This window comes from Acipenser ruthenus, chromosome 6, assembly GCF_902713425.1.
Source record: "Acipenser ruthenus chromosome 6, fAciRut3.2 maternal haplotype, whole genome shotgun sequence".
Taxonomy (NCBI): Eukaryota; Metazoa; Chordata; class Actinopteri; order Acipenseriformes; family Acipenseridae; genus Acipenser; species Acipenser ruthenus.
The window spans coordinates 1,257,545-1,282,035 of record NC_081194.1 but is presented as its reverse complement, the minus strand read 5'-3'; the positions used below and the strand labels follow the sequence as shown (position 1 = coordinate 1,282,035).

Below are 24,491 nucleotides of genomic sequence, written 5' to 3'. Positions count from 1 at the left end.
ACTGAGCTGGGCTATAGCTGAGCAAGGGACACATTTGGATAGAGAGACATGGGAAGTGAAACCTCAGACTCCTAATGCTGAAAAGCATTACACAGAGCTGTACATTTTTCCATGTGTATGCTTCCTCTCATGGGAAATAAACTACTGTAAAATCAACTTAGTGAAGTGAACGATTCATTCCTGTATGCCTTACTTTGCATTTAATAAGCTCTACCATGCTTTAGAATGCATGACATATTCTGACAGTACAGGCCATGCACAGCATTGTACACGACTTCTTGATTATCTTCACCACTCACCCAGGAATTGTCCATCAGGGATCTCACGTTCAATCTGTACTACTAAGTGATCAATACCATCTCGGGGCTGCCCTGGACTCCAGGATGGTTTTGGGAGTGGTTTGGGTGGCACCCTGAGGCACCTCTGCTTGTGTGACCCCACAGATGTGCAGGCTTATGGCCCTCCCACCCCCAGTTTTCTACAGGTCCAACTCTAGTCTCTGAACAGAGGGCTGGTTAACACAGACATGCACAGTCTGCCGACAACTGTTCACAAGGAAGGTTAAACTTGCATATCTTTTTTTATGATTATGTGCCATTATCAGTGGTAGTCTCTTATAAACACAGGTGTCTTGACCTACAGCACAGTCCTATGGAGTTAATAAAAAAGGGGTGTTACCTGGGTTCCAATGGTATTTTTGACCCTGACCTCTCCTTTGAGCCATTTATTCGGAATATAATTAAAATATCTTTCTTTCACCTTAGCAACATTGCCAAGGTGAGGCGCTTCCTTTCACAGCACAATGCTGAGAGACTGATGCATGCCTTCATATCTTCTAGGATTGATTACAGCAATGCCCTGTTCTCTGGAATTCCAAACTGGGTTCTGTCACGATTGCAGCTTGTACAAAATGCTGCAGCCAGGGTGCTAACCAAAACAAAAAAAGGGAGCACATTACCCCAGTGTTAGCAGCCCTCCACTGGCTCCCGGTGCTGCCAGGATGACTTTAAGGTCCTTCTTATCGCCTATAAAGCCCTAAACAGTTTAGCTCTGGCCTATTTGAAGGATCTTTTAGTCCTGTATGCTTCTGGCCGGCTACTCTGATCCCAAGATGCAGGGCTGCTGTCTGTCTCAAGGATTTTAAAGCAAAGGACAGGTGGTAGAGCATTCAGTCACAGGGCATCTGAACTCTGGAATGCTCTACCATGCACAGTGAGAGACACACCGACATTGGCAATTTTTAAAAATAAATTAAAAACATACTTTTATAACTTTTATATTTCCTTTTTATATAGTTTTATTCCTATTTATTCGGTTTGAGTTCTTCATCTGTTGTTTTTGCTTTAATTTTCAAATGTTGTTTTCTCTTGCTGTTTTTATTGTACTAAATGTACTTCCAAATGTCCTTTTTCTTGTTAAAAGTGCCTTGGGATGGCTTGCCATGAAAGGCGCTTTATAAATTTGATTTGATTTGATTTACCTTTTCGGCGAGCAGCTCCCGGATCTTGCTGGCCTGGATCCTGAACTTGAGGAGCTGGGTCTCCAGGGTGGTGCACCTCTCCTTCCAGTCAATGGGACCCGCTGCCTCCAAGCCCTCCGCCATGCCGACCGCAGCTGCGAGGAACAAGTCACATTGCCATTGAGAAAAGATTCCGTTATACATACACACATGGGGGTGGAACGAATCACTGTGCATCGGTCAATCATGATACTTTCTTTGCATGAGTCATAATAGAGGTGTGTATCATGTTTATTGTCATAAGTGACCAAGAGCATGACATGCACAAGTTCACCAGAGGATTCTTGAATAAGAAAATAAAGAGTGATTTTTTGTTGGTGTGATTGCACACTCTCCCTATTTAATTAATTTGCGGTCTTTCAACAAAATTGTTCACCATTAATGATCAACTGTTGAGCTCCACTCAACACACACTGCTGAGGAGCTAAGTTTATTTACTGAAACCACAGGGTAGGAGTGACATGCCTGCAGACCAAGGAACAAGCTGCTATAGCCCTGTACCTTCAGTTAGGGGGATGCTTCATATCTCCAACTGTGCAAAAAAATGATTTCCATTACATGAGAATAGGTGTTAAAACTTCATGCTGATATTGGACTCAGCTCGCGCCAAGATAAGCACCAACTAAGACATAGCTTCTTTTACTGTAAACTAATGTGATCCATCTGCGTTTTCTTCCATCTGATGATGTAGATATCCTTCTGCCTGGTGTTGATGGCTGAAGTGTGATGCTGGCTCCAGGGATCAGCCTATTTTGCTTCCCTGGCGCATCAGCACACACAACAGCTGCAATGCTGGCTCCAGGGATCAACCACAGTGCAGCCTCCCTAGCGCATCTGCATGACAACCATTTAGACTGAGCTGAGTAGTTCTTCACTATGCATCGCAACTCTTGACCACTGAATCCGATGTCTCTGAGAAACCGGGTTGAGGAGTGTGCCACAAATCCTCTACAACCCACCTCCACTGGGTAAACCTGGACTCTCCATCCTCACTGTTCTGCTTCAGCAGCCAGTTGAGTGTACCGAAGTTTCTTCCTTTCATACACCTCATCCACAGCATCCTCCCGTGGCACTGTTAATTCTACCAGGTGAACAAGACATGCTGATCCAGACCACAAGACAATATCAGGTCAAAGGTTAGTGGTTGCAATCTCAGATGGGAAAATAAGCCGTTGTCCAACATCTGCCAGCATTTTCCAGTCTCTAGCAGCTACCACTTGTCCTAGACGAGTTTTGGTTTTAATACTTTTTCTCAGTGGTTGCTCCCCAGGACGGAGGAATGTTGTTCTTTGTGTGTCATTGTGGCAATGTGCCCCGACCTGTGTGCATCTGTGTGTATTTTGCTTGTTCTGTGTTGTATGTTGCGTGCGTGTGTTAGTGTCGGTGTATAGATTGGTACACGGGATATAAACGGGTCTGTGTTTCACGTATATTTAAAAAGTGTAGATTTGTATTTAGGCATGGGATTGCACATCACGCACGTGCATTTAAAATATAATATGCGAGCACGGGGTTGCACAGAATTAATTCACGTGCTGGGATTCAAGTGAATAATTAATTAGTAATTGAATCCCAGCACAACAGTATATATAGAGACACATTTTCACTCACTGGGGGTTAGGTGTTCAGAGAGTGGAGAACGGGTGAGAGAGAGAGGAGTAATTGAAAGTAAGATCGTAAATATAATAAGTGTACTCACCGTGTTTGTTTGTCTCCGTGCACCGTTTGTGTTTAGTGCGTTTTGTTTGTCTTTTTACTTTGGCGTATAGTGCCGTGTCCTGTGTTTTTGTTGTTTCAAACCTTTTATTTTCTGTCTGTTATTAAATGCTGAGCGCAATCACGCGCTCAGCTTTACCAAAACCCCATCTCTCTGTTTATTTATTTCCTCCATCTGGTCTGACGCCACCCACTCCGGCCGTCTTTGTGACAGTCATATATTGTGGAATTGGTGGCAACCTGTTGGTCATGCTGCGCTTGTCTACCAATGCTAAAGCCAAACATTGCAGCACCTGGTCATGACGCCAAGTAAACCGTCCTTGGCTAAGACCCACCTTACCTCCTGTCAAAATGTGTCTTAATGTAGCTGTCTATAAACACAAAGGACACCACGGATCCTCTCCTACCCATAGATTAAGGTTCTGTGGTGATGGGAGAACATCCTATGTTGACCAGATGAGGAAACTGATCGTGCTCTGTTCCATTGTCCATAGATCTCACCAGCCGATCTTGTATTGTTCCACGCTTTCCCATCTTGTCCACTCTTGCTGCTTGGCCTGGGAAACTGCCTTTACTCACCTCATCCTCTCCTCCTGCTTTTGCACCTCATTGACTACCAGCTTCCTCCATTGAGCTGGGGCTGCTTTGTGCCATGTAGGAGGAGCTGAACTGAGACCAAGGCCTCCTCTTCCATGCTGTACTTGCTCCATGATATCACTGGCCTCCCCTCTTATGCTTTTATACCATTACAACAAATTCAAAACACCCCTGCCATATCATATTCAACCTCCCCCGCTCCTTCCAAACCTCCCCTCTCCTCCTCCAGGTACACTGGCTCCCTGTCTATTATCGTTGCCTGTTCAAATTCCTTCCCCTTGTGTACAAATCTCTCCATGGTCTTGCCCCACCTTATCTGGCTGCACTGATCATCTATGTTCCCCCCACGTCTCTTACGCTCCCCATCCCTATTGTCCCACTCTGTCCCACCCTCGCCCTGTGCCCAATCCCTATTGTCCCACCCTCGCCCTGTGCCCAATCCCTATTGTCCCACTCTGTCCCACGCTCGCCCTGTGCCCAATCCCTATTGTCCCACTCTGTCCCACCCTCGCCCTGTGCCCAATCCCGTTTCCTTCTTTAACCCCTTCATTGGAATAGACTCCCACTTATCATAAAACAGTCACCCACACTGCGTAGGTTCCGCTCCTCCCTCAAAACGCATCTCTTCTCCCGAGTCCATCCTACTGATACTCCTGGCCCCTGACCTCCTGTTATAACCCTGCTTGCCTGACTCTGACCTAGCCTCTGGCCCTCTGCTTTCATTTAAGCAACTAATCTGTATCTCCCCACCCTAGCCCAATAAACTGGCTAAAGGCAATATAAAAATGTAAAAAAATAAATAAATGTGCTTTAAGCATCCTGGGAAACCTAGAATACCAGCTTTCTGTACTGAAGTGTCAATGAAGTAGTTCTTCAATAGGTAAGCTGACAATCTCTGAGCAACAATGCTGAAGAAAATCTTGCCTTCCACGTTTAACAGGGAAATGGGGCGAAACTGACTGATACTCATTGAATCTTTTTCTTTGGGTATAGACCCCACCTGCTCGCCGCCATGCTCTTGGTACAACCTGTTTTTCCCATGCTACTTTCATCAATTTCGACAGGATTCGTACATTTACCTAACATTGAATTTCTCACCTGTTCAATATCCTATTATATGTGTTCGATAAGATTTTCTGTTGTTTCTGCTTTCATGCTTACCAACCATTATAGAATAGTACTGCATACTCCTGAAAAGACCCCCCAAGATGTGCTGTGTAGAAGCAACATGCCAGCGCTGCACTGTGCACTGAAGCAGTGAGCCCTGATAGCCTGTGCAACACAGATATGCTTCCCTGCCTCACTTATATAGAAAATGTACTAGGAGATCATACAAAGTCTTTTAAAATCAATTATCTTCTGATGGAAATATTTTATATATTTGGTTTGAAACAAATCAGGTGTAAATCCATAGATGATCTAAAACCATAGAATCCTGATCTGGTTCAACCCCCCCCACCCACTCCAGTACATCAGTCCTGGTCTGGTTCAGTCCCCTGTCCATTACATTAGTCCTGGTCTGGTTCAGTCCCCTGTCCAGTACATTAGTCCTGGTCTGGTTCAGTCCCCTGTCCAGTACATTAGTCCTGGTCTGGTTCAGTCCCCTGCCCAGTACATTAGTCCTGGTCTGGTTCAGTCCCCTGCCCAGTACATTAGTCCTGGTCTGGTTCAGTCCCCCGTCCAGTACATTAGTCCTGGTCTGGTTCAGTCCCCTGCCCAGTACATTAGTCCTGGTCTGGTTCAGTCCCCTGCCCAGTACATTAGTCCTGGTCTGGTTCAGTCCCCTGTCCAGTACATTAGTCCTGGTCTGGTTCAGTCCCCCGTCCAGTACATTAGTCCTGGTCTGGTTCAGTCCCCTGCCCAGTACATTAGTCCTGGTCTGGTTCAGTCCCCTGTCCAGTACATTAGTCCTGGTCTGGTTCAGACCCTGTCCAGTACGTTGTCCTGGCCCTGCCTGGTTCAGTAAAGGACTGGGTGTGTTGGTGTACCCTGGCACAGGGTCTGACAGGGAGGTTGTAAGTTGAGGGAGCTGCTCTCGCTCACGTTAGCTGTAGCTTTGCACCCAGAGGACAGCACCTCACAAAGGCATACATGCACACACAGATGATTCAGGAGTGAAAGCTGGAGCTGACAGTTCACAGAGTGAAGGCAGGTTTACTAACATCATAAACCACACGCCGTAGTTAGCAGGATTGCTCTCACAGAAAGGAGAATCTTTAAAAGCACTCTGAGATCCAGTTTTGAACATGCAAGGATAGACTGCACACTTACCATGCTTAATCTGTACTGCTGTTTCTCAATCAGAGCTTCCAGTTCTGGGTATTTAAAGATGTCAAACTTTTATCTCCATTGCTTGTAACCTTGTTACCATAACAGCTATAAAAGTTATGATCAAGCTTAATGGCTAGCAATGTGTGACATAGAGCCATGTCGATCTCAAGGGGGTGGGAGCTTTGTGGCAGTCCATTTATTAAGTGCGCGTCAGGTCCAATTTATTTTCACACGCGCAGTTAATTTTACACGCGCTGTTTAAAATGTATTTTTTTCCACAGTCAAACGGGTTTAAATGGCCCTGCATATCAACAAAGCACTCACTAGGCATCTCCAGCCCCGCCCCACCCTTTCGTTCGCTATCGCTTTCACCTATGTAAGAAATAAATAATAATAAAAATAATAGTCGTACTTACCGATCAATCATCTCCGGATCACTCGTTTTATCAGCAAACTCCTCAATATTGCGATCAAAGTCATTATTTTATTACTATAACATCTGAAAAAAGCACTGCAAATGTCCATGATAGTCTCTGTGCGCTGACGCACTCAGCCAGCTTGTTTACTATGACCGCCCCGTTATCTGATACCTGATACCATGTATGACTATTCATGAGATACGCCTTTTTTTTTTTTTTTTTTCGACTTGTCTCGGCTCCTGTCGCTACCACTCGCCAATTGAATGGTTTTCTCGGCTTTTTCCGGAGAAAAAATGACTAGAAACCCGTTTTTTGCATTGCTATAATGATGTCGGACCCAGTCCAACAAAGGACCTGAGAGGAATAATTGCAATGTCGGACCCAGTCCGACAACGGACCGCAAAGGGTTAGTGTATGTGCCTGTGTGCTAACACAGGACCTGGGGAATAGAATCAAACTGAACTGCTTTCTGATAAAGCAGAGTGCACGGGTGCTTAGTGTATGTGCCTGTGTGTTAACACAGGACCTGGGGAATAGAATCAAACTGAACTGCTTTCTGATAAAGCAGAGTGCACGGGAGCTTAGTGTATGTGCCTGTGTGTTAACACAGGACCTGGGGAATAGAATCAAACTGGACTGCTTTCTGATAAAGCAGAGTTCACGGAAGTCTACGCTTTGAAAGAATATTGCAAAAATAAGACATCAAGGAATCACATTTTAGTGTGCTGTTGAACAGTGTTGTGGGGAACCTACAGCATTAATAGCCAGGCTACAAGATTCAACTACTGAGTAATTAGCAATCGTTACAGACTTACTGAGTCTATTGAGTCCAACATTTCAAATCTTGGGTTCACACAAGTCATTGTCTCTGATGTCTTATACTGTACATGGCTTGGCCCCTGTGCTTTGAAATGACCTGCTCTGTTAATACCCTCCTGCCGTTCCCTACTGCAATCTCCTCCAGACGCTCACAAGCTGACAGCTCTGCCTTTTGTTGTGCAGGCTCCCAGGCCCTGGAATCTGCCTGTCGATCAAACAGAGTTCTGCTGGGTTAAAAAGGTTACAGACCGCTGAACATCATTTCACGGCACCCTGCACAGGAGGCCCCTGCAGATAGATACCCATACTGGGATAATAGGGCATACCAGTACATTCATTGCAGAATTTGAAATGCCTTTTGATTATCTGCATAAAGCTGATCCCTGTGCATTGGAATTTGTATTGGAGTTTCTTTCAGTGAAAGCAACATAAGCAGACTGCATATAAAGATGGCAAAGGCAACCATGAAAATAGCTGTCAATTATTAAAATAAAAATTTAAAAAGTGCATCAGTTTTGTTCAGCTTTGTTTTTTAACAGCTTGGATTTTAGGTGAGATGTTTATACTTTGCAGTCTGCAGACTGTGACAGATGCCAAACAATATTGTTGCAGAAACCCGTGTTCCATGCTTGTTTCGCTTGGTCTGCGAAGAGTCTGTCAAATGCTTGTGTCTCCAACTTATGGCATATGCTGGCATCTGATGGATGGGTGTGATTGTGAGGGTGTGTTTTCGATGGGGGCAGCAGTACCTACTTTACTTGAATTTTGAACTGTAAAGAATGTGAAGCTAAGTGTTGACAAATAAATCATATTAATTACAGTCGCAGTTTTGCAATTGCTTTCTGTAGGTTTCTACAGAATAAAAGCAAAGTCCCCATTTAGGCAGGCAACCCTCTTCTACCTGTCAAGGAATGATCATCTGTGATGCACTGAAGGGATTTACTGTGTTGCACCAGTCTGGTAGCTGTCAGCATTCTGCACTACATACACATGAGCTCTACAAGGTGCAAGGTCCACAATGAAAGACTGGTGAAATGCCATTTTCCTACACTGGCTGGCTAAAATGGAGAATGACATCCACTCGACTTATGCAAGCTGTGTGAGAGCTGTGTGCAACTATTCAGCAACAATCACAGGAACCTTCAACTCTGAAAAAGACACACCTCTTTCTAGTTGATCTGCACATTGTGGGCTAATGAGGCCATGGTTTAATAAAGACACACCTCTTTCCAGTTGTACTCTAATTCTTGATATGTATTTTTGTATACAACTGTAAGTCGCCTTAGGTAAGGGCGTCTGCTAATAATTATTGCGACTGTGACTGCGATTGTGATTGTGATTGTGATTGCGATTGTGATTGCGACTGCGACTGTGATTGTGATTGTGATTGTGATTGTGATTGCGACTGCGATTGTGATTGCGATTGTGATTGTGATTGCGACTGCGATTGTGATTGTGACTGCGACTGCGATTGTGATTGTGATTGCGATTGCGACTGTGATTGTGATTGTGATTGCGACTGCGATTGTGATTGTGACTGCGACTGCGATTGTGATTGTGATTGCGACTGCGATTGTGATTGTGATTGTGATTGTGATTGCGACTGCGATTGTGATTGTGACTGCGACTGCGATTGTGATTGTGATTGCGATTGTGATTGTGATTGTGATTGCGACTGCGACTGCGATTGTGATTGTGATTGCGACTGTGATTGTGATTGTGATTGCGACTGCGATTGTGATTGCGACTGCGATTGTGATTGCGACTGTGACTGCGATTGTGATTGTGATTGCGACTGCGATTGTGATTGTGATTGCGACTGCGACTGTGATTGTGATTGTGATTGTGATTGCGACTGCGACTGTGATTGTGATTGTGATTGCGACTGCGATTGTGATTGCGACTGTGACTGCGACTGTGACTGTGATTGTGATGGCGACTGCGATTGTGATTGTGATTGCGACTGCGACTGTGATTGTGATTGTGATTGCGACTGCGACTGTGATTGTGATTGTGATTGGACATGCTCTAATAGAGCCGGGCTGTGAAATGTTACAGGATTGGGGTGGGCACTGTGGTCAGACTTGTGATTCTAGGAATGGCACTGGGATACTGTACGAGACGGGCTGCACAGCGGTCCATCACACATTCACAAGCACGTCTGAAGCCATGTTTTATTAGTAAGCAATTGTGAGTTGCAATGACATTTAGTGCAGCTGCAGATCTCCTCTCCACAGTCCAGACGTCTTATGCTTTGTATCATGCATGTTTACACTGTAGTTGTCTTTCATATCAACTGAATGCCAAGGGCTGCTGTCACCCATTATAACTAGATAGCTGCCTCGTTCTTCTGTTGCTGTTTTGATTATGTTTTTGAGTTGTGTCCAATCCTAAGGCACCAACAAGCACTATGAAGAGTGTAACTGAACTATCTGTATGTTGCTACAGCAGTGCTCCCTATTTATCAAGCACTACAGAATATATTAAAACAGCAAGGCATATGAATGACATGCTGAAAGAATTCGGGGGCTGAGATCTCCGAATTTAGTTTTAGTGAATTGCTAAGTTGAATTGCCCCTGTGCGGAGCGGACACACACACACACACACACACACACACACACACACACACACAAACACACACACACCCCTGGGCAGAGTGTACACACACCCCTGGGCAGAGTGTACACACACACACACACACCCCTGTGCAGAAAGTACACACATACACCCCTGGGCGGAGCGTACACACACACCCCTGTGCGGAGCGTACACACACACCCCTGTGCGGAGCGTACACACACACACACACACACACACACACACACACACACACACACACACACCCCTGGGCAGAGTGTTCACACACACACACACACCCCTGTGCAGAAAGTACACACATACACCCCTGGGCGGAGCGTACACACACACCCCTGTGCGGAGCGTACACACACACCCCTGTGCGAAGCGTACACACACACACCCCTGTGCGGAGCGTACACACACACATCCCTGTGCGGAGCGTACACACACACACATTCCTGTGCAGAGCGTACACACACACACCCCCCTGTGCGGAGCGTACACACACACCCCCCTGTGCGGAGCGTACACACACACACCCCTGTGCGGAGCGTACACACACACACCCCTGTGCGGAGCGTACACACACACACCCCTGTGCGGAGCGTACACACACACCCCCCTGTACGGAGCGTACACACACACACCCCTGTGCGGAGCGTACACACACACCCCTGTGCGGAGCATACACACACACCCCTGTGCGGAGCGTACACACACACACCTCTGTGCGGAGCGTACACACACACCCCTGTGCGGAGCGTGCACACACACCCCTATGCGGAGCGTACACACACACCCCCCTGAGCGGAGCGTACACACACACCCCTGTGCGGAGCATACACACACCCCCCCCTGTGCAGAGCGTACACACACACACATCCCTGTGTGGAGCGTATACACACACCCCTGTGCAGAGCGTACACACACACCCCTGTACGGCGCGTACACACACACACATCCCTGTGCGGAGCGTACACACACACACATCCCTGTGCGGAGCGTACACACACACACACCCCTGTGCGGAGCGTACACACACACACATCCCTGTGTGGAGCGTACACACACACACCCCTGTGCGGAGCGTACACACACACCCCTGTGTGGAGCGTACACACACACACCCCTGTGCGGAGCGTACACACACACCCCTGTGCGGAGCGTACACACACACCCCTGTGTGGAGCGTACACACACACACCCCTGTGCGGAGCGTACACACACACCCCTGTGTGGAGCGTACACACACACACCCCTGTGTGGAGCGTGCACACACACCCCCGTGTGGAGCGTACACCCAGGTCAGCCCTTTAAACAAGAACTTTTTCTCAACTGTTTTTATTACCTGGTTTTAATAAAGGAATGAATTCATTAATTCATTCATTCATTCATTCACTGAAACACCCTTTACACCAGAGGTTCTCAAACTGTGGGCCCCGGCCCAAAGATGGGCCACGACACCAGAGCAACGACATTTTTATTTATATAATAACGAAAAGCAACAATAAAATACTAATGAAGAAAAAATAAGATTCAAATGAAAAAAGATCAGTTTAGATGAAGTTGATTTCCAGTGTTACAGGTTTAAACATGTTTTTAATTTGACATTTTGTTAATAGTGGGCCGTGGGGCCTAATGCAGCTGAACAGGTGGGCGTCACGTAAAACAAGTCTGTGAGCCACTGATTTACATTACAGAGAATATTACAGTGCTCCCCCTTTATAAGCGGGCCCATTATACTGCGGAACAGGTTATAAGGCAGTACGGTCATGGCTCCCATTTGCCCCATAATGCCATTACACTAACACTAGTATTCTCGTTGTAAGGCAGAACACAAACAGCAGGGTCTCTTAATTATAGCCTCTGACCACAGCGTTATAAAGGGGGAGAACTGTATTTTTTTTAACCATACTGTATAAATACATTTAAATAATGAATACATATTGTTATGACTGTTATTTCAACATTATAGACTTTGTCCTGGTTTCAATCCCAGAAGTGGGTTCATTAATTAGAATTTCCCACAATGACTCACTCCAGCAAAAAAAAAAAGAAAATAATTTCACATTTAAAAGGCAGTAAAATGCTCTAATTCTGTCAGAACAATGATCGTACCTCTGTTTTTGTGGCATGGATGATGCTGACTTTAGTTGATGCTGTAGTTAGATTTTGCAGATACGGTTCTGTACTGTACATTTAATGCATGAAGTAAGTGTGCACTCAGTTAATCACGTCTTTCTAAATTGCATCACGTTTATTTGATAGAATTGCATGTAATGAGAACGAATGAACAAGTAAGTAAATAAATAATTAAACACAGGGCTGAGAAGTTAACATTGTTCCTCTTCATCCCTGAGAAAGTATAGCCCGCGCTTCAGTAGATTAGGGGACATTACAGAACATAGCTGGAATAATCGATTGTATTCCCGTGCTGTCACGCCCAGCCACTTCATTCAGCAGACAGTACTGCTTTCACTTTTTCCAAACTTTATTTCAGGTTCACAACAATGACTGGCACAGGGACATACTCTTGAAGATCATTGACAGTCCAAAAATAAATACATACAGTATATATATATATATATATATATATATATATATATATATATATATATATATATATATATATATATATATACCAGTGCCCTGCCACATAAACACATTATTATTATTATTATTAATAATAATAATAATAATAATAATAATAATAATAATAATAATAATAATAATAATAATAAAATAATAGGAGGCTGCAATAACAGAATAACACGTTTTTGCTGCTGCACCGTCAGAGTGTTCGAGCTGTACATCCAATATCATTGTATTTTATTTTAACTATGGAGATGTATTATTGTTTAAAATAATAAACAATATCTATGTTTTGTTTCTCACCCCTTTACCAATACCAGTATAACGAGTTATATTTATTTTATTAATTATTTGTATTTATTTTATTTTGTACACTTTGACTTTTACCAGTTTTATCCATTGTTTGGTTTATCAGGCTGGACTAAATAATGTAAAAATAAAATACTTCACCAAAGAACCACACAACAAGTTTCGCGTTTTTTTTTTCTTAAGCCTACTTACTCTCAAAGGAGCTCATCGCAGGCTCTAGTGTAAAAAACAATGTAACTTACCCGGTAAATAATATGAATTAAAGAGTTCCGCACGCAGATAATCCAAAAGAGATATTGTATTTGAGCTCAGTCGCTGCTTTCATTTTTTCCTCCTATTCCCATTCTGTCATTCCCATTGTAAAACAGATCGGGCAGGAATTCCACACTTTTCCCAAAGTTTCCAATTTCAGCAATGTGTCCGACTTTGGAACTGTGTGGCTCCCTTGGGGCGTGCTAACGCACACCCGTCTGTCCAATCACCGCAGTATAAAGCGTGGTTATGCAAATTACCAGCAGGAGGTATATTATAAGATTGAGATTCATACAGGCGAATAACAGAGCGCCGAAAATAGAAGAGGCGGGGAGAATGGGCACCGCAGTCCAATAGATATATTTAGGAGGCGGGTTTAGAATACCCGGGCCGGAATTGACGTTCTACACGTGGAGCCACTGCACTGTATTGGAAGTATGGCTTCTTACTGAAGTACCGGGCTTGTAGACGTGCACCGAGTGTTTTCATTTCTGTTAAGTTCCGGTCAATTTAAAACGGATATATTTTAATTAACAAGCCAGCTTGCGTATCCTTAAAACTAGGTGGGTGGTTAATTATATGTTGTGTTTTTTTTTTTGGCTATATAGATTTTTCTGAAGGAAGCTTTTGTCTTGGTTTATTTACAGCTTTGAGAAAATGCATTTATCGGTGTAAACGCTTCATAATTTATACACGTTTGCAAGAATGAAAAATGCAACGTTTGATCTTTAACGAACGCAAAGTAATTTATGTAGATTTAGGTTTATATAGCCGTACATTTAAACGTGTTGGTTTAAACTACTAAGTTTCATGCTTTGTATGCTGTAGGTTGAAATATTATAACTTTAGAAAACAGTAACTTCACAACTCGGTGCGCGGTATAGTCCAAAATCTGACCTACAGTAGAGGTTCTTAATTAACACGACGTGTGGTTTTAACAGGTGTTTAACACTCTTGAGTTATGCTTTTAGTCAGATATTCCAGTTTTAATTTTTCAGAGGCAAAACCGATAATAATAATAATAATAATAATAATAATAATAATAATAATAATAATAATAAAAATAATAAATTACTCTGCAAAATAACATAGTAAATGAGTTTAGTCTGAGGATAGGCTTAGAACACGATCTTAGGGTTCGTCCTTGCCTAGGGATGGAGCAGTGTATCATCTAAAGCTACAACAGAGAGCTAGCCTATTGGATTTAGTGATGCACACAATCATACTGCCAAATTACAGCCTGGGTTTACTTTCCCACAGTAAGGTGTGTTGAGAGTGGCCCATCATTGTAATAATACTGTAGATCCCACTTCAAGGGGCATGTACTGTGAAAATCAATGCCATTTAACAATCAAGAGTTTGGTTACTGTAGCATCCTTTTTGACCTTCCTAAATGAAATAGCTTGGGCCTGATCATTACTGCACAGTGGGAAATATCCCTAACATCCTGAGAGGCTTGTGTTACTGTTCTGTTCCAGGGACCAAAAAACCCTTGAAGCAGGAGTGGGCCCTCTTCCATCCTTCTGGTGTTCATTGCATGTCCTGTGAGGTGTCGGTTTAACAGTGCTGGTCCCCCCAGCTAGAACCTGGCAGCAGCAGCACAGCGGACTGACTCATTGCACACTCTCCCCATTCCACTGTGTGGGACTCGGGGCACACTGGCCTCGTCGGCAGCTGCCAGTGTTGCTTAGCTCTCGAACTGCCAGGTGGTGCCACACAGAAATCTGCCTTTCGTTTAGATTCATTTTGTATTATTATAATTGATGTGATTCGGTATGTCTCATCTCTGATTAGACCTTGCAAACTCATATTTTCAATTAGTAAGCTGTGCAAAAGGGTAGTGGTAATAACCCTTCACTGTGCTGGATATGTTCCCATGCCTATTGGGATAGTAATATTATTATTAATAAATACCTTTGGACCAGGTAGGTTTTTAGCACAATTCTTAGCAGCAGACAAAGCACGTGGGTCATGTGAATTTGACAGCTCTGCAGCAGTTTAAAATATTCATCTTGACACCACTGGCACTCTCATCTGAGCCTTTGGGTCTGAATCAGGTTCTGGAAATAGTCAGCAGGATGCTTAACAGTGAAGGTTTGAAAATCCAGTTCTGCTGTACGCTTTGGATCTGAACTGAGCTCGTGTTCCATTCAGACTGGTCAGTGACAGCAAGCCTGGACCCAGACTTGGACTGGATGTACCTCAAGATTCAGTGTCCCTGTATTGGTTACTCATTCACGTCACACCACAGCAAATACTACTAATACTAATACTACTAATAATAATACAGATATTTTTTTTTTCCAGGAGTTTTTTAACTTAAAGAAAATGGTTTTAAAGAAGAGGAAGGTAGTTCAAGTTGGGGCCATCGTTCTTGCCAGTGAAAGCCTTGAAAAACTCAAAGGTAGGTTAATGAGGAAACCAGCATGTCTGATTGAAGCTAGTGAGACAAACACACGCTACAGAAATAAAGTACTTTAATAAAACACAGCTATCATTTTGTATACTGGTGTGTATGTGTGCTTCTATTTGTATATGCTGAGTTATGTGCTTTTGTATGAGTGATATGTTTTCAGTAAACTGTCAGATCCATCATAACTTTTTAAAAGCTTGAATAAGGTATTTTAAATAGTACAAAAAGTGCACTTGTATGTATGTTTCAGAGGAGTCTTCCCATGTCGGACTTCGCTGAAGGCAGTATTCTGGCACTGCTTCAGGCTCCAGTGTAAAGTGTTCTGTTCTGTTTCCTAGCTCTAGACGGAGGTCCTTTGGCACAGCAGCTTGCCTCTGTCCTGCAGGAGTGTGTCCAGCTGAACGATGGAGTGCAGCAGATACAGCTGATAAAGAAGGTACTAGATGGTGTTGCTGTGCACTTCTATTACACAGCGCTGTTTATCTCAAAGGTTGAGCAGTGTGTGCACTTCTATTACACAGCGCTGTTTATCTCAAAGGTTGAGCAGTGTGTGCACTTCTATTACACAGTGCTGTTTATCTCAAAGGTTGAGCAGTGTGTGCACTTCTATTACACAGCGCTGTTTATCTCAAAGGTTGAGCAGTGTGTGCACTTCTATTACACAGCGCTGTTTATCTCAAAGGTTGAGCGGTGTTGCTGTACACTTCTATTACACAGCGCTGGTTCAGGACCAGGTTTCCCTCTCTTCTGGTCTCTCACACTCTCATGGTTTGACAACTGTAAATTGTCCAAAGTGAAAGTCTCTTTATTTTTACAGTTTCCTGAACCTGGTGTTACATGCTTGCGACGGGGAAATTGACTCCCAGTGTCAGCCTAAGTACTCCCTTCCTTCTCCTGCTAGAGCTTGAACACAGAGCATGCAGTTAAAAGGCTAAGTGCAGATAGGCTATAAATAGCTCTCCTGAGCCCTGAGGGTCTTGCTCATGCTTATTGTTCTTCCCTCGCTCGGCCGTGTTGCAGGATGTGTTCATTAAACTGTCGGCCTGTCCTTCAAACTGTCGGCCCGTCCTTCAGGGATAGTGTTTAATCATCACAGTTAGATATCATTATTTCACTGCTATTGTTCTTAACCCATCTGTCTCTTTTTGTTTATTGGTGTCCTCCTTCAAAATGTGGGTCTTCCGCACAGGTCCATCTATATAACTGTTTCTGCTTCAATCATGAGTTACCAGAATTAGTAATTGATGCCCTTGTACAGCCAGAGGGTCTGATTCTCCTAAAGAAACAGAAGTGAAGTCGTTTTATAAATGACCACTGCGGGTGCAGCACTCTAATGTGTGCCCCCTCTGCAACCCCATGGCACCTGTGAGTTGGTACATTGAAAATCTCCATACGAAACACAGCTCCAGGGGAATTGCAACTGCAACTCTGTGGTCATGTTTCAAAGTACACCCGGTGGATAAAAAGGGGTTTTGCAGGTGTAGTTAGTAGGCATATTTCGCCCTGGTTTGGACCAACTAAGTCCCATTTAAGATAAATTTTCCAGCCCTTAATTTACTTCAGAATCCCATGATACTGTCATGTTACAAAATGAGAAAGAACTTGAATGCTTAAGAAACCTTGAATTGGGGCTCCCGAGTGGCGCATCCAGTAAAGGTGCTCCACGTGGAGTGCAGGATGTGCCCTACAGTCTGGACGTCGCAAGTTTGAGTCCAGGCTATTCCTTTGCCGACTGAGGACGGGAGCTTCCAGGAGGTGGCTCTCAATTGGCTGAGCACTGCCCGGGGGGAGGGAGGGTTAGGTCGGCCAGGGTGTCCTCGGCTCACCGCGCACCAGCGACCCCTGTAGTCTGGCCGGGCGCCTGTGGGCTTGCCTGTAAGCTGCCCGAGAGCTGCGTTGTCCTCCAACGCTGTAGCTCTTGGGTGGCTGCATGGTGAGTCCGCAGTATGAAAAAAAGCGGTCGGCTGGCGGCACACGATTCGGAGAACAGCGTGTGTTCGTCTTCGCCCTCCCGAGTCAGCGCAGGGGTGGTAGCATTGAGCTGAGCCTAAAAATAATTGGCCATTTCCAAATTGGGGAGAAAATAATAAAAATAATTGGCAACGACTAAATTAAAAAAAAAAAAGAAACCTTGAATTGTGTTACTTTGTTGTTTGATTCTAATTAAACTGTGTTTATAGCTTTGAGTCATTCTGTCTATTGGATTAGAAAATGTTGGGCTACCTAATCGGATCTCTGAAACCTTCATGACTTTATTTCGTAAGTCCTACCTAGAATCTCCTTATGAATCCCCTCAAGATCAGAAGTAAGCGCTGTGTAATTGTGTCATGTCAGTGTCCTGTTTTATATTGAGTGCTGTGCCTCACACCTCCTTCTAGGTAACGCTGTTGGCTTCTGATTTCAGATGGGTTCCCTGTTTGAGGAGATGGATGAAAAGGAGACAGAGAGCCCGCTGCTTCATGGCTGCCTTGAGACATTAGCATTGATCTACTTCTCACTGGATTCCAAGAACCCCTTGAAAAGAGCCCTAGCCAGGTACTGTACTGTAACTTCCAAAAGCCCATTGAAAAGAGCCCTGGCCAGGTACTGTAATGCGTTAACTTCCAAAAGCCCATTGAAAAGAGCCCTGGCCAGGTACTGTACTGTAACTTCCAAAAGCCCCTTGAAAAGAGCCCTGGCCAGGTACTGTAATGCGTTAACTTCCAAAAGCTCCTTGAAAAGAGCCCTAGCCAGGTACTGTAATGCGGTAACTTCCAAAAGCCCATTGAAAAGAGCCCTAGCCAGGTACTGTACTGTAACTTCCAAAAGCCCATTGAAAAGAGCCCTAGCCAGGTACTGTAATGCGTTAACTTCCAAAAGCCCATTGAAAAGAGCCCTAGCCAGGTACTGTAATGCGTTAACTTCCAAAAGCTCCTTGAAAAGAGCCCTAGCCAGGTACTGTAATGCGTTAACTTCCAAAAGCCCATTGAAAAGAGCCCTAGCCAGGTACTGTACTGTAACTTCCAAAAGCCCATTGAAAAGAGCCCTGGCCAGGTACTGTAATGCGTTAACTTCCAAAAGCCCATTGAAAAGAGCCCTAGCCAGGTACTGTAATGCGGTAACTTCCAAAAGCCCATTGAAAAGAGCCCTAGCCAGGTACTGTACTGTAACTTCCAAAAGCCCCTTGAAAAGAGCCCTAGCCAGGTACTGTACTGTAACTTCCAAAAGCCCATTGAAAAGAGCCCTAGCCAGGTACTGTAATGCGTTAACTTCCAAAAGCCCATTGAAAAGAGCCCTAGCCAGGTACTGTAATGCGTTAACTTCCAAAAGCCCATTGAAAAGAGCCCTAGCCAGGTACTGTAATGCGTTAACTTCCAAAAGCTCCTTGAAAAGAGCCCTAGCCAGGTACTGTACTGTAACTTCCAAAAGCCCATTGAAAAGAGCCCTGGCCAGGTACTGTAATGCGTTAACTTCCAAAAGCTCCTTGAAAAGAGCCCTAGCCAGGTACTGTAATGCGGTAACTTCCAAAAGCCCATTGAAAAGAGCCCTAGCCAGGTACTGTAATGCGTTAACTTCCAAAAGCTCCTTGAAAAGAGCCCTAGCCAGGTACTGTAATGCGGTAACTTCCAAAAGCCCATTGAAAAGAGCCCTAGCCAGGTACTGTACTGTAACTTCCAAAAGCCCATTGAAAAGAGCCCTAGCCAGGTACTGTAATGCGTTAACTTCCAAAAGCCCATTGAAAAGAGCCCTAGCCAGGTACTGTAATGCGTTAACTTCCAAAAGCTCCTTGAAAAGAGCCCTAGCCAGGTACTGTACTGTAACTTCCAAAAGCCCATTGAAAAGAGCCCTAGCCAGGTACTGTAATGCGTTAACTTCCAAAAGCCCATTGAAAAGAGCCCTAGCCAGGTACTGTAATGCGTTAACTTCCAAAAGCCCATTGAAAAGAGCCCTAGCCAGGTACTGTAATGCGTTAACTTCCAAAAGCTCCTTGAAAAGAGCCCTAGCCAGGTACTGTACTGTAACTTCCAAAAGCCCATTGAAAAGAGCCCTAGCCAGGTACTGTAATGCGTTAACTTCCAAAAGCTCCTTGAAAAGAGCCCTGGCCAGGTACTGTAATGCGTTAACTTCCAAAAGCTCCTTGAAAAGAGCCCTAGCCAGGTACTGTAATGCGTTAACTTCCAAAAGCTCCTTGAAAAGAGCCCTAGCCAGGTACTGTAATGCGTTAACTTCCAAAAGCCCCTTGAAAAGAGCCCTAGCCAGGTACTGTACTGTAACTTCCAAAAGCTCCTTGAAAAGAGCCCTGGCCAGGTACTGTACTGTAACTTCCAAAAGCTCCTTGAAAAGAGCCCTAGCCAGGTACTGTACTGTAACTTCCAAAAGCCCCTTGAAAAGAGCCCTAGCCAGGTACTGTACTGTAACTTCCAAAAGCTCCTTGAAAAGAGCCCTAGCCAGGTACTGTACTGTAACTTCCAAAAGCCCATTGAAAAGAGCCCTAGCCAGGTACTGTAATGCGTTAACTTCCAAAAGCCCATTGAAAAGAGCCCTGGCCAGGTACTGTACTGTAACTTCCAAAAGCCCCTTGAAAAGAGCCCTAGCCAGGTACTGTACTGTAACTTCCAAAAGCCCATTGAAAAGAGCCCTAGCCAGGTACTGTAATGCGTTAACTTCCAAAAGCCCATTGAAAAGAGCCCTGGCCAGGTACTGTACTGTAACTTCCAAAAGCCCATTGAAAAGAGCCCTAGCCAGGTACTGTAATGCGTTAACTTCCAAAAGCCCCTTGAAAAGAGCCCTGGCCAGGTACTGTACTGTAACTTCCAAAAGCCCATTGAAAAGAGCCCTGGCCAGGTACTGTACTGTAACTTCCAAAAGCCCATTGAAAAGAGCCCTAGCCAGGTACTGTAATGCGTTAACTTCCAAAAGCCCCTTGAAAAGAGCCCTGGCCAGGTACTGTACTGTAACTTCCAAAAGCTCCTTGAAAAGAGCCCTGGCCAGGTACTGTACTGTAACTTCCAAAAGCTCCTTGAAAAGAGCCCTAGCCAGGTACTGTAATGCGTTAACTTCCAAAAGCCCATTGAAAAGAGCCCTAGCCAGGTACTGTAATGCGTTAACTTCCAAAAGCCCATTGAAAAGAGCCCTGGCCAGGTACTGTACTGTAACTTCCAAAAGCCCATTGAAAAGAGCCCTAGCCAGGTACTGTAATGCGTTAACTTCCAAAAGCCCATTGAAAAGAGCCCTGGCCAGGTACTGTACTGTAACTTCCAAAAGCCCATTGAAAAGAGCCCTAGCCAGGTACTGTAATGCGTTAACTTCCAAAAGCTCCTTGAAAAGAGCCCTGGCCAGGTACTGTACTGTAACTTCCAAAAGCTCCTTGAAAAGAGCCCTGGCCAGGTACTGTACTGTAACTTCCAAAAGCTCCTTGAAAAGAGCCCTAGCCAGGTACTGTAATGCGTTAACTTCCAAAAGCCCCTTGAAAAGAGCCCTGGCCAGGTACTGTAATGCGTTAACTTCCAAAAGCCCATTGAAAAGAGCCCTGGCCAGGTACTGTACTGTAACTTCCAAAAGCCCATTGAAAAGAGCCCTAGCCAGGTACTGTAATGCGTTAACTTCCAAAAGCCCCTTGAAAAGAGCCCTGGCCAGGTACTGTACTGTAACTTCCAAAAGCCCCTTGAAAAGAGCCCTAGCCAGGTACTGTAATGCGTTAACTTCCAAAAGCCCATTGAAAAGAGCCCTAGCCAGGTACTGTACTGTAACTTCCAAAAGCCCATTGAAAAGAGCCCTAGCCAGGTACTGTAATGCGTTAACTTCCAAAAGCCCCTTGAAAAGAGCCCTAGCCAGGTACTGTACTGTAACTTCCAAAAGCCCATTGAAAAGAGCCCTAGCCAGGTACTGTAATGCGTTAACTTCCAAAAGCCCATTGAAAAGAGCCCTAGCCAGGTACTGTACTGTAACTTCCAAAAGCCCCTTGAAAAGAGCCCTAGCCAGGTACTGTAATGCGTTAACTTCCAAAAGCCCCTTGAAAAGAGCCCTAGCCAGGTACTGTACTGTAACTTCCAAAAGCCCCTTGAAAAGAGCCCTAGCCAGGTACTGTAATGCGTTAACTTCCAAAAGCCCCTTGAAAAGAGCCCTGGCCAGGTACTGTAATGCGTTAACTTCCAAAAGCCCCTTGAAAAGAGCCCTAGCCAGGTACTGTAATGCGTTAACTTCCAAAAGCCCCTTGAAAAGAGCCCTGGCCAGGTACTGTACTGTAACTTCCAAAAGCTCCTTGAAAAGAGCCCTGGCCAGGTACTGTAATGCGTTAACTTCCAAAAGCCCCTTGAAAAGAGCCCTAGCCAGGTACTGTACTGTAACTTCCAAAAGCCCATTGAAAAGAGCCCTAGCCAGGTACTGTACTGTAACTTCCAAAAGCCCATTGAAAAGAGCCCTAGCCAGGTACTGTACTGTAACTTCCAAAAGCCCATTGAAAAGAGCCCTAGCCAGGTACTGTACTGTAACTTCCAAAAGCCCATTGAAAAGAGCCCTAGCCAGGTACTGTACTGTAACTTCCAAAAGCCCCTTGAAAAGAGCCCTAGCCAGGTACTGTAATGCGTTAACTTCCAAAAGCTCCTTGAAAAGAGCCCTGGCCAGGTACTGTACTATGTCAGCCTTTGCGGCAGGATACACAGGCTGCGACTAGCACTGATCTCGCTGTGTGTTTTGTGTTTGCAGTGCGCTGAGTGCCGTTCCTGGCAGGCTGCAGGGCGGAGCTGTGGAGATTTTGTCTGTCTGTCTGCAGGAAAGGCTGGGGGCTGAGAGTCTAGCTGTGTACAGGGCTGTCACTGACTGTGTCACGGGCTGTCTGGAGAGCTTCTCTCTGGGTACGTTGTTGAAGTGTACTGCCGCGTGCTGCCCTGTCACAGGTCCTTTTAAACATCCCTATGGATCAGTAAAACAATGGTGCTGTAATTAGTGGGTAATACAGTATATTTACCACTTTCTGTCTTCACAGGTGAAAGATGCATTCAGAGTCTGCTAATAGAGGGTGAGTAAGACACTTTTTATATCGGTCTGGATTCTCTATGAACAAATGCTAAGAAATCTCTCTCCAGTTATATAGTGAATTGACCCATGCACTGTAACAAACTACATGCAGAATGCAAAGAGATGCAAAAGGAAAGTGGTGATATGTTAATAAATAGACTCTACTGTGTAATGGACCTTAAAATACTAATTTGCACCCATTTTCACTTGAAATAACTGCAGAGCCAAACCCTCTGTGTATTCTTTTTAGATATATGCATCGGTAATAACTATGTGTTTTATGTGTTTGTATTGATCTTGTTAGTCATTTAAATGTTGCACTTCGCATACAAACTGATACAGTACTGTATATTGGCTTTATTAAGGAAAATAAGAAAATTCAAGCTTGTTCTTTCCTCTCCACAGTTTTTCAGTTTCTACAGAAGGCACTGACCAGCTATCATGAGCAAAACAGGTAATCTATCATTGAAAACAATCTCAACTTCTATAATCAATGAGATGGATGATAGATGTAGTTGCTTGTTGAGACTGGTGGTAACATTACTGAGCCAAGGTAGATGCAGTACAGGGATGGAAATAAGACTCCCATTGCATAACAGTGTGACCCATTCCTGGTTTTACTGTGAGTTTTTAGTAAGACACACCTGAGCTTGTTACCTATACACATGTGGCTAATCAAGCTTGTAATAAAACCTGGAATGGGTGACACTGCTATGCAATAGGAGTCTTCTTGCCATCCGTGCAGTACTGCACAATAGGCTTTATTCTAAAAATAATACAAAAAAGTGAAATGATTTTGGCAAACGTCTCCAGATTCTTAGTTTCACAAAAGTTGCGTACCTACTTCCTGGTGATGCCTTGATGTTTTGAAAAACTGAATTGCTCATAGTGCAAACTAACTGGTGCCAGTTTTGCATTTGGGTGTTATCACTGAAGAGATTGTCATGAATCAGGGAAGGCAAACAGGAGGACAAATAGATTGTATAAACTCCTACTTTCACATACCCAGACAACAGTTAATCAAGAATAATCACACAGGGTTATTCAAAGTTTAACAAATCAGAGTATATATTTACTCCTTCAGTTTATTAATGCTTAAATGGATTGAGTGATCGCAGACCTACTTAAAATCCTAGTTCATAGACAGTCCAGGCAATCTGGTGTCTTTGCAAACTAACAGCAGGAATACTATATAAAGCAATGTGGTTACATTATGCACCTCAGGCAGTCTAAGGCACTCAATTACACTAATGCATACAATATAATAACATCTCTAAAGCTAATAATAATCCTGTCCTGTAGCATAATGCTTCAATATAGGTAAGATTCAAGATTCTGCTTGCCCTCCGCAGAGAAGCATGTCTTAAAATATAAAACAGAACAAAGAAAGGACAGTCGTCCAAACCAGAGGCTGGGAATACAACACCAGTAGTCAGCTTCGCAGAGAGAGCTTCAAGATATGGACCAGCTAAGTCTGTGTTCCCAGACTCAACTGATACCTTATTGTAATTTTGCTCCCATATTTATCAGACTTTTTCTCTTTGTGCGTCAGAAGGCTTAATTAAATATAAACATTTGGTCTTTTTAGCCAGCCTTTATCTATAAAATGTATAATATACTTTCTGGTACCAGGCTGCTCCTTAAAACTAATAAAATGCAGTACCAGGCTTTTCCCAGTTTTTTTTAAGACAAGGATATATGAGGTCATCTCTAAAACTAATAACATATTCTCCGGCACCATGGAGCTCTGTCACGCATTTAAGATACAATTACAAAAGCGAGAGGCCCTTGAATTGGAACACATGTTATGTCAGTGAGTTCTGCCTTGGTTGTTAAAATATATTTTTCTGGTACCATAAAAATCCCGGTACTCCCACAAGATAAGAATACAAAGCGAGAAGCTCCTGTTCCAAGCTGCAGCTGCTGATACGAAACTGAGCTATATGTGCTTTCTAAGAGGCTCCATCAAGGTTCATGGATTAGGTCAATGTTTAATAGTTTCACTGA

At 44.1% G+C, this 24,491-nt stretch overlaps 2 protein-coding genes across 2 annotated transcripts in view; one reads left to right on the top strand and one right to left on the bottom strand.

The window, feature by feature from the left end:
• Positions 1-13,252, bottom strand: part of LOC117410480 (pleckstrin homology domain-containing family H member 2-like) — a 56,194-nt gene extending 42,942 nt beyond the window's left edge. Inside the window, exons 1-2 of the mRNA XM_059024810.1 lie at positions 13,066-13,252; positions 1,481-1,614 (exon numbers count right to left, since the gene is read on the bottom strand). Coding sequence (XP_058880793.1) covers positions 1,481-1,603 — 123 coding nt within the window. The 5' untranslated portion in view covers positions 1,604-1,614; positions 13,066-13,252. The remainder of the gene's footprint in view (positions 1-1,480; positions 1,615-13,065) is intronic.
• A 189-nt stretch (positions 13,253-13,441) lies between these two features.
• LOC117410467 (thyroid adenoma-associated protein homolog) overlaps positions 13,442-24,491 on the top strand; it is a 178,993-nt gene continuing 167,943 nt past the window's right edge. The window contains exons 1-7 of the mRNA XM_034017036.3: positions 13,442-13,638; positions 15,383-15,479; positions 15,827-15,924; positions 17,893-18,023; positions 22,173-22,321; positions 22,453-22,485; positions 22,890-22,938. Of these exons, the coding sequence (XP_033872927.3) occupies positions 15,404-15,479; positions 15,827-15,924; positions 17,893-18,023; positions 22,173-22,321; positions 22,453-22,485; positions 22,890-22,938 (536 nt within the window). The 5' untranslated portion in view covers positions 13,442-13,638; positions 15,383-15,403. The remainder of the gene's footprint in view (positions 13,639-15,382; positions 15,480-15,826; positions 15,925-17,892; positions 18,024-22,172; positions 22,322-22,452; positions 22,486-22,889; positions 22,939-24,491) is intronic.